The 10,200-nt window shown below is 47.8% G+C and overlaps 3 protein-coding genes across 3 annotated transcripts; 1 reads left to right on the top strand and 2 right to left on the bottom strand.

Annotated features, from left to right (window-relative positions):
• Positions 1 to 1,837: 1,837 nt before the first annotated feature.
• On the bottom strand, positions 1,838 to 2,752 carry CABS01_09070 (uncharacterized protein; the record flags this gene model as incomplete). The annotated part of the gene is made up of 1 exon (XM_060542427.1): positions 1,838 to 2,752. One exon carries the CDS (start codon positions 2,750 to 2,752, stop codon positions 1,838 to 1,840), a length of 915 nt encoding a protein of 304 aa, XP_060400708.1.
• Positions 2,753 to 4,219: 1,467 nt separating this feature from the next.
• CABS01_09069 (uncharacterized protein) lies at positions 4,220 to 5,059 on the top strand (the record flags this gene model as incomplete). Its single annotated transcript, XM_060542426.1, has 1 exon — positions 4,220 to 5,059. One exon carries the CDS (start codon positions 4,220 to 4,222, stop codon positions 5,057 to 5,059), a length of 840 nt encoding a protein of 279 aa, XP_060400707.1.
• A 1,215-nt stretch (positions 5,060 to 6,274) lies between these two features.
• On the bottom strand, positions 6,275 to 7,321 carry CABS01_09068 (pectate lyase; the record flags this gene model as incomplete). The annotated part of the gene is made up of 2 exons (XM_060542425.1): positions 6,275 to 6,447; positions 6,514 to 7,321. The coding sequence occupies 2 exons, from the start codon at positions 7,319 to 7,321 to the stop codon at positions 6,275 to 6,277; spliced, it is 981 nt and encodes a 326-aa protein (XP_060400706.1).
• Between the last annotated feature and the right edge of the window lie 2,879 nt (positions 7,322 to 10,200).

The raw sequence follows: 10,200 nt of genomic DNA, 5'->3' as shown, positions 1-10,200 counted from the left end.
ATAAACTTAAGCCGGGCTTAAGAATAGACTTTTTATAGCTTTTTTAATAATTAACTTAGTATTAGATCTTACGATTATTTTTAGCTATTTTTACTAAGAACCCTTTTTAATAAGCTTATAATTAATTACTAAAGCCTTATTTATTTTACGACTTATAAATATAGCTTTAGGGAAGCTATTTATAACTATAATACTATTTACTTAGTACTCATAGCCTTAATTTTTATTAATATACTTATTACGACTAGCTAGCTATAATATATTATTTCTAATATTACCTAAAACTCTATTTAAACTAAATAAATTTACTAAATAAATTTACTAAATAAATCTATTAAATAAACCTATTAATATATAAATTATTACTTAAATAGTCTACTCTTAGTATATAGTTAGTAATTAATAAGCTAAAACTCTCTAAAAATACTCGTTAATAAGTCTGCCCCTCTTAGGCTAGGTACCCTCGGCTAGCTTAACGCTATAGCTATCGTAGCTAACGTAAATACGCTTAAGAATTAGTAAAATACTTTTTAATAATATAGAATTTAGCTAAGTAATAATATAAACACTATAAATAGCTAAGCTAATACGGACGTTAAAATCTAATATATTAATATTAGCTTAAAAATTATACTTTACGGAGTTAGAAATTCTTTTAATATAGGCTATATTATAAATATAAAGGAATATATAAGGGGCCCTCTAACTTTTAATAAAAAGGAGTATATAATATAGGATCTAGTTACTTATATAGGCTAGTACTAAGAGGTTTTATATATATTAAAGTAAGTATAGCTCGCCCTCTAAACGGGTAATAAAAGGTTAGGAGTTTTAATTAGTAATTAGGTATAGAGCGTAATATACTTAGTTTTCCTTAATATATAATATATAGTACGGCCCCGGCGGATTGCTCTATCGGGGGGGCGAATTTATTATATATAATAATATAATTTATTACTCGTTAATTAAAAATAAGTAAATAACGAGAAGTATATTAGTATTAGAAGTTTATAATATAATTAATAGTATTAACCTCTCTTATATAATTTTAATAATAATAAAGAAAATTACTAATTAACTTAGCTTTTTACTTATTTTAATAATTATTTATACTAATTTATACTCGCTATACGAATACCTTATTAAATTAAAAATAATAAAAAAAAGAGGTTTATAATCGATATTATAGCCCTTAAGTAATTATATAAAAAGCGTAAAATACTTAAGATTTATTAAATTAATAATAAAAATAACCTCGTAAATACTTTTATAAAAGTAGTACTAAATAAGGGGTTAAAGTAATTTATAAGTAATAAAAAAGTTAATATATAAATAAAAGGATAAGTTATATAAAAAAAGTAAAAAAAAAAGAAAAAAAGGGATAACTTAATAAACGGGCCCGAGGTTAAATTATATTTTTAATTATAATAATTAAATTAAAAAAAAAAAAAAAGTTAGTATTAAATTAGAAGTTTAATTTAATTATAATATATAGCTAATTGCGTAGGGGCTAATTAAGGGCCTTATTTATAATTATTAAAGCTAGCTTAACCTACGGTTAAAACCTCTTTTTTATACTTATTACGTAGATATTTATATAGTTTAATTGATCTCTTCGTTAACCCACGGTTCGAACTAACTACCCTGTAATAGGGATACCAACAGACACATTCAACGGCTCGGACTCCTCGGGATACCCGCAAACCACTAACAACAACCATTCTCACTCCAAACCCCGCTTCCCTGAAAGAATATCTTGTCTCTACGCCTTATAGTTAGCTCTCACCAAATTCTTGACCAAATGCTCAGGTTCAAATAATGCAACACTTGCAGATCTTCATTTTCCTTCCAGTCCAGGGGAGACTAGGTCCGGATCTATACTAGGCCAATGTCCTACAATCTTATCAACCCATGCATTGGCATTGGCATTGCTTGAGCCAAGTAGATGCCTAACCGCATCGATCGCGTTCTTCGCCCACTTCTCTAAATACCACTGGTGCTCGATTGACTCGCAAGTCGCAATGAACTGCGCAAGAACCACCAGAGCCGCAGTATTCCTTTCATGCAACAGGGCGACAAACTCCTGTGACACCATTGCTGTCCACTTCATTAACCAAACAAAATCATACCGAAGCGATTTGTTGTCACGTCTAGATTGCCATAATCGTTCTTTTTTGGCCTCCAAGAGTCGAGCAGCGCCGTCATGAACCTCTTCCAAGCAGGTAATTGCAGCGGCACAGATATCAGCCTCAGATCTCTCGACTGTGCCGTCACCAACTAATTCTTCCAGACATTGTGTTCGGAGAGTTTTGTACCACTGCGAAATTGTCGGAGAAGTAGGCCAGAGCGGGAATTGGTTTGCGACGGTGGAGGTGGTGATCAGATGACGATACGCTGTCGTTTGAAAGGCCCCCGTATCGAGTCCAGCTCTGACTATGACACGCGTACCTCGAGTGGCCACAAATATCTCCATTAAGTGATCGAAGACCATTTCCAATCGGGAAGTCTCGCCCGATGCAGGCGATAAAGTTTGTGACAGGACGGTACTTTGCTCATGGTGTTCCCCATCCAGGTCGCGTTGGTTCCGGTTCAGTGAAGGAGAGTGGTCAGAGACGCCGGCGGCAGACGTGAAAGCTATCAGGACGGCCATGGAGTAAACCGGACCTGCCGGCCATGGTTGTTTGGTACGGACTGCGAATTCCTCGTTGCCGCTGAAGTCTAGAGCTTGCAGCTTGCGGCGGTATTCCGGCATGGCCTGGTCTTGATGATATCTGAAAGCACGCATATAGTCACGATGCGTGTAATTTTGATGATTGTGTTGACAGTCATCGCTGTTTGTAGATCCGTGCTTACTGGCAAGATGCAGGGCTGAGATGGCGAGCATGCCATGGAGGAGAAAGGGGCACGATGATGCGTCGCTAACGATGGTGGTCTGCCAGGCATCGATCACCGAAGGAAAGCTACTGAACGTATGTACAGTTGCCGTAGAGAAGTGACTCATCAGAAAAAGATCGAACGCCCATGATGTTGCTTTAGGGTGTTTAATGTCAAGGGTCGGGTTGTCGCACAACTGTGAGGCTGGCGGAGGAGGGTTTTGACTATCCAGCAGACTGCAGTGTTCCTTCCTTCTGATGCAATTTCCGCAAGGTGCCCTTTCATTGCACTATCAGCATGTCGGTAAGCATAGGTCTTTTGATGGGAGCTTCAATTGCGTCCGAACAAAATCTCATCATTCATTGCGTCCGATGTGTAGGGTAGCAAATTACATACTTTAACCCGACGCTGCTTGCAGCGGTCGCACCCGTGTCGGGACTTAGCCGCACTGCGTCCAGAAGGCATGCTAGGCGCGTGGATGGTGAGCTCAAGAAAAGCCAAATGAGCTCGTAGGCTTGAAATTGCGAAGCGGAAATCTCGGAAAGATTGCATGTGCTTTATGACGTGGATTGCCGGAGACTATGGTGCTCTGATGGGTTAGAAGATGATTGGAGTCTGCTGTTCACCCGTGGTTGAGATTGCGAGAAACCCGAAGTCACCACGAGCCCAGGTCTTGAGACTAACGAGATATGGACAATAGACAGGGTTAATCATCCTTCGCACTGCACCTAAGCCTCGCGTACTACCCGAGGTCAGCGCAACCAGCAGATTGCGCTGCCCCCATTTCGGCGCTAAATTTCGAGCGCATGGCTTGGGTGCTCGTGTGTAAGCGCCGCCCCGGTAAGTGCCGCCTCGGGTTTCGGATTCAACGCACACTGGTTGCTCGCGCTTGAATTGACGCTGTGGCTCTTGCTTTCTCACGTACGGTAGATGACGAGTATCATAATGCCTCTGGAGCAATACATCCGTCAGCCTGGTTTTCCACTGTCCCGCCCCATCGTAGTACGAAGCCCTAAATGTCATCGTCGCCGTAAATAATGAACAAGGCTGCGCCTTGGCATTGGCGTTTTTAGGCAGTGACTTAATCCATCGATCATTGCCAACTTCGTCAAATGCTGGGTGCTATGGGCTCGCACTCACCTCGCGTGATCCCGACGGCTCCTAGTATGACGAGGTAATTGAGTCCATCTAATGTGAGGTAGAAACATATAAGGTGGATATGCCCTCCAAGAAATCTCAGTCTCTACACCATCGACGTTATCACTACGAACTGATATTCAAGCAAAGATTCTTGCCTTCATTCAGGTCTAGCTGCTCATTACACAACCTCAAAACTTTTCCCAATATGCTCCTAACTCTCGCTTTGGCTTGTCTCGCCCCGGCAGCCTTAGTTTCGGCCTTCACTTCCGGAAGCTCTTGTCCACCATCAGAGCTTTTGGTGCGCCTTCCCCCATTTCTCGATCCAGCGGTCAACAGCACTGGAAACGCTACCTCTGGATGCCGCGCGCCGGGCTCTGGCTTTGTGGCCCCTCCTGCTGGCTTCTTCGCTGGCACCTGGTCCATTCGAAATACTTCCGGGACGTCCTACCTCACGTATGGCAACTTGCAGTGGGACCTCAGTCCTGCCATCGCCACCTGTGAGAAGAACAATACGGCAGACTGCAGTCCAGGAACTCTGGCGGGAGAGCTCAATGAAATCACCACCTGGACCCCAGCCGACAATAAAACCGCCCGCAATGGCGCTATCGGCGGCGGTGGTCGTGAAGTGGCCTCCGTCCGAGCCTACAACACCCCTCGTCGATTAAACTTTCTCACTTTGAACTCCGACTGGGACGCTGTTTTTGATAACACAATCTTGGACGGTCCTGGAAAGGGCTTTATGCAGTCTTGGTCCGTGATCTACTGGGGAATGGACGCGAAGGACCTGCCTTTCATGGTTGTCCATGAGACCCCGCCAATGTTTCCCAACGGCAACATTGGCACTACTGCCGTTCATGCAATCAGCATCAACAGAGATGGGCCGGATCATGAATCCTTGTCAGCCGTGCTGGAGGCCTTGATGGATCTGGGCAATGCTGAGTTGACTCGGGACATCAAGAAGCTGGGTACGACTAAGTGGGACGATGCTTTGAAAGGTGGCCCTGCTATCTGCGGTTCTAAGTGTATGAAGAACGAGGCGAAGTAGGATAAGATCCCAAGGACTAACACCGTTTGGTTTATGGAGTTGTTGCGAGTCATTCACTCTGCTTCCTAAGCTTAACGAAATGACACTACTGCGTTATCTAAGGTAGAAGAATCTGATATAAGTGGTGTACTAGTTCTTCAAGCTATATTTTCCACTTCTGCGCTATGCTGAGGAGGATATCATAGACCGAATACACTTCATCATATATGCGACAAAACATACGTGCTACGGTGACCTTGGAATGTAATCGAAGCTGCACCTAATAGTAAAGAACCCTTCAGAGAGAATATATGAGAGGAGATGGCTAGTGTAGCAGGCGACCGAGACAGACTCGCTGCTGAAATTGCCGATCCAAGTGACCAGTTAAGAAATATTCGGAGGGGGTCGTCCACAGCGACTTGCCCAAAGCGCGGATCACCGCGCTATAGAAATTGTCCACACAGGACCTGCCCCTGATCGAAAGTTAACTGAGTGCTTGAATATGACATCTGTTGTTCTTCAGAGAGGTCCTCAAGATAATGATACAACAGAACTCACCTACAAAACTACCTCCCGGATAGCAAAACTCATACTCTTACACCTGCTCCTCTCAATGCATCGTAAACACTAACGCAAACCCGGGACAGCTGACTTGGTGAGTTGCCTTCTCTTTCCTCATTCATAGCTTGCGTCAGATTCTTAGCCCAATGAAAGAATCCATGTCACATGAATGTTCCAGCCTCACCGTCTCATCTGCATGTGGCGGCGAATCAATAAGGAGTGCCCTTGCCCCTGAGCAGATGCTCGACACAGACTCTCAAGCCTCTGAATAAGCCTCAAGTTTGGAACTTAAATCGACAGCAATTGGAACGGATATATAATCGATAGGTGTCCACCGTAGGCTTCGAACATGATGCTCTGGACAGACTTATCTCTTCACTACACGATGTGTCGAGACGCTCCCGTGATGCCGGACGTGCAGAACTTACCTCATGGAATCACAGCCATTTTCAGCATTCACGGCAATTATTAATTAGACATAGAATGATGATAATTGCCCACAGGGCTTTGAATTCTAGATACACACGCTTTTTGGAATGTACGAGAATGAAGAATATCTACAAGTGAACAAGCCTAGGTTTAGAATGCCCTCTTCACTGAATATAGGGCACGTATGATCTCTCAACTCGGGACAAAAGGTGCCCGGTCAGATCTCGCGATGATCTTCGTTGGCGCTTAAGAGCTCTGGATGTCAGAGGTGGCGTACTTGCAGGCAGTAGAGGGACCGCTGGAGATTTCCGTGGGCTCATTGCCGGGAGTGGTACCCTTGAACTCAGTGCAGACCTCCGTGACGCTCTTGGCGACGATGTTGGTGAAGGTAGCAGTGTCGCCAAAGTTGGAGTTGATGCCTGTGAGCGAAACAAGTTAGCATAATTGTAAATGAGGAAACAGATTTGTGTATGGGAGGAGCTTACCAGCAAGGAGCTTTCCAGAAGAGGCGTTGATGTTGTCGAGAATGACGTGGCGCTCGTACGAGGACTTGCAGTTGCCGCAGCTGCGGTACAGCTTGCCAAAGGTCTCGACGGTGAATCCGCTGACGGAGAGGGTACCGGCGCCGTTGTGCTGAAGAACCTTGTCCTCAGCCCCGAAGGCTCCGCCGGAGGTGATGGTAGTGGTTTCGCCGGCATCCTGTTTCTTGATGGTGAAGGCATCCTCGCAGACGGCGGCCCACCAGACATTGTCGAGGGTGCAGCCACCGTTGCAGTGGACGCCCTCGATCTGGTTGGGTCCAATGATGACGTTGGAGAGCTTGGCGCCCTTCTCGAGGATGAAGACAGCGTCAGAGTCGTCGCCTTCGGCCTGGCCAGTGCAGGAGACACCACGGTCGAAAGCCTTCATGCCACCATCGAAGGAGGCGCCAGCGGCGACGGTCTGGGCGGCCTTGAGGACTGAGGTGCCGGAGGAGGCGGGGAGACCGGCGGCGGCGGTGCCGTTGCTGGCGCGGATCTCGAACTGGCTGTTGGTGCCGTTGCCGGGGGCGCCGGGGGCGGAGGTGATGATGGAGCCGGGGTGGCGGGTCTTGGTGGAGTGCTTGGTCTTCTTAGCCGCCTTGGAGGACTTGGTCTTGGTGGGCTTCTCGGCGCGGGCGGCGTGGTGGAGGAAGTCGAAGTAGCCGCGCTCAGCGTGGGCGATGGCGTTGCCCTGAGCGGCACCGTTGGCAGCGGGGGCGGCGGTGATGCCGAGCACGAGGGTGCTGAGGGCGATGGCGAAAGAGTACTTCATTGTGAATGTGGTTGTGTGGGTTGTTGATGGGGTTGATGTATAAGAGGCGAGGTTGAAGATAGAGAGAATAAAGGCTTGTCTACTTGAGAGAATGAAGAAATAGTTCAAGCCTGCTTGAAAGAGTGTAATGAACAAAGAAGTTGAAAAGGTTAATGAGGTGGAGGTAATGAGAACAGAACCAGCTCTTGGCCGGACATCTCGAGGTTACTTATATCGAGTGAGATGTCTGGGGTGGAACGAATTGTGTCTGCCCAGGTCCATATCTGAGTCGACATTGGAGTTACACTACTACCGAACACCCTCGTGGGCCCAGAGGCTCGTCCAGACTACTTCGGTAGTGTATTCGACGAGGCCCAATCCTGCTTCAACGCGTGCCAAGACCAGGTGCTCCATCTCCTCCGCAGTGAATACAGCATCAATCAACAGGCGACGCGGAGGAAATGAAAGCGTCGATGCAGGCAGTGAAGATCGCACTAGAGTCACAGAATCCACCAGGTTTCGTTAAGTGGGCTCACGTAGAGCTGAATCCTATGCTGCCAACGGCGCCAACGTCGCCCAGGTGGTCTGCGTCTGGCATTCCATGTTCATGGAGTTACCATCAGGAGCCCGTCTCCATCGTAGGAATGGAGCCAACGCCCGAGTTGGGACATGGACTCATCCCAACTTGATTGTCCGCGCGCAGGTCGTTGCCCAAAGAGGGCAGCAGAACCTCGAGTGACAGTCTCTTGTGGCATCGGACGGCTCGACTGGGGACCCCGGGTACCTGACTAGTCAGGCCTGCCCTTTAATTCGATCATTCTTGGCCCGGAAGCTTGAACACAGACGAATCCCAGGTCTGGAATAAAGTGATCGTCCAGATGGGTGGGCTCGAAGAGCCCCTGGCAGCAGCAGCTAAGCCACGCGCCCACACCAACATGAGAGGCTCCTCGCATTCCTTCTCAGGTTCTCACCCAAAGTCACCACTCAGCTTCACACATGCACGCACCATCACGCCTCTCAAGCAACAACACACATATCCACACTCGGGATTTCTTGCTGCCCACTTCCCCTGTCAGACATCTGGGGGGGCCCAACTCCAACTTCTCAATGTCGAACTTGCCCCTTGCAGGACGTTTCGAAACAGTCGTGCCCAGCGCCAACTTCTCCAAGGGGGTCACAAGTCAGCCAAGCCAACCACCGCGAAGGCGTCTATCTTGACAACTCCACCATCTCCAGTTTTCCAAAGCAGTGCCAAGACTTTCTCAGACGAAAAAACTTCATGATGCCCATATTCCCATATTGCTCTTCCCGTGTCAGGACGTAGAGCTGGCGCGGCCGCGAGGGCGAAGAAGGAGATGGGCAAGGGCCTTGGCGGGACAGAATGGTCGGTCAATCTACGGATTATTGATGGTGATGACGGTATCCGTACGGATAGAGCAATATGGAGGCTTCCCCTGCTTTTCCATCGCCCGCTGATGTCTGAGCATGCTATCACCTCGTAGGTCGGTCGCCAAGTGTTCACTTTCTGTGCTGTCGGCGCCTTGCTCGTTCACGTGGCATCAAGCTGGCGCGACGCCGGCCTCTTCGGATCAGACGATATAGAGACTGAATTATTGAAGATCCCATCCGATATCTGTCTCTGATCGGCGGTCGAGCTGGAGATGCATAATAACTTTGTCCTCAGGCTGGCTCCGTATTGAACCGCGGCACTGGTAGATCGTATCAAGAAAACTCGAGAATCAGTGCGGGAGGGAACTATATGTCATCGGATATATGACAAGGGTGGCCTTGCAAGGACACGCTGCAGGTCAATACCGGTGATGCAGCCGCACATATTGGCCCCTATTATGGGGGATACGTGATGTGATGGTGAGGCCACACATCGGCCATCGGGGGGACGGCCCTAGCACCGTGCAGTCTGCAAAGAAGAAAAGAATCCCATTCAAACAGAAAAGTCTGATACAGCCGTCTCTCACATTGTGGCTGCCCCAGCTGTTGGTACTGATTTGGCCATGAAGTTTTTGCCTGCCGGTGGGCGATCGGAGTATCTCACCCACCCTTCCGGAGTCCGGGCCTTTTGATGAGCAGAGGGTCATTTACAAGAGACCGGACGTGTCCCGGCCGCCTTGAGCCAGGTGGGGGCCGAGCCAACCTGGTCAGCAAGTGCTCACAGTTTTGCCTCCCGCGTCTGCTGCCCAAAGCCATAATTTTCTGCCGTGTTTTCTGTTGAGCAGACTCAGCAAAAGCTGTGGCTTCCCGCTTGTCGAGGATCAAGATTTTGGGTCGAGGTGGTTGCCTCCGCACTGCAACGTCAGCCCCCATATCGTTTTCGGATGCCGAGCAGAATCGAACTCATCTGATTAGGTGATTCGTGGAACGTCGAATAATCCATGGGAACGCTGATCACGGGGTGGTCTGGCCTTCGTTAAAGATGTCTTGAACAAAGAGCTTTCAATGCCGTCTCGGGATCGCCACGTTGCCGCAGCCCAGGATTGCAGCCCTCGTGCTTGTTAATACTGACTGAGAGAGGCGGGATGAGGTGCGACATCAATCCTGTGCATCAGGCTTCATGCGATGATTGGTCTTACGGAGTATCGGAGGACCTCCGAGAATGCCAAAAGGCTGGACGATTCAGATCTTGAAAGCCATCATTGTATCTTGACTGTTGTGGGCGATTTGTTTGCATCAGGAAGATTACGATCCCCCTGCAGCTCACGCGCCCCTGGTGCCCCATAGGCCATGTCGCACTACCCGCCCGAATGTCGCGCGACGAACAAGAATAGAAGCGGTATGAGAAACTCGGTATCGATCTAATAGTCAGATGCTTGGCAGTCTTTTAGCGGCTCGTCGGATGTTGTAGCTCGCCGATTATGAAGGCGTCACCCGCTGCAAGGTACGAG

This window comes from Colletotrichum abscissum, assembly GCF_030869225.1.
Source record: "Colletotrichum abscissum strain IMI 504890 chromosome Unknown Scaffold_21.1, whole genome shotgun sequence".
Classification (NCBI taxonomy): Eukaryota; Fungi; Ascomycota; class Sordariomycetes; order Glomerellales; family Glomerellaceae; genus Colletotrichum; species Colletotrichum abscissum.
The sequence above is the reverse complement of the archived record's forward strand: the minus strand, read 5'-3'. Positions and strand labels throughout refer to the sequence as shown.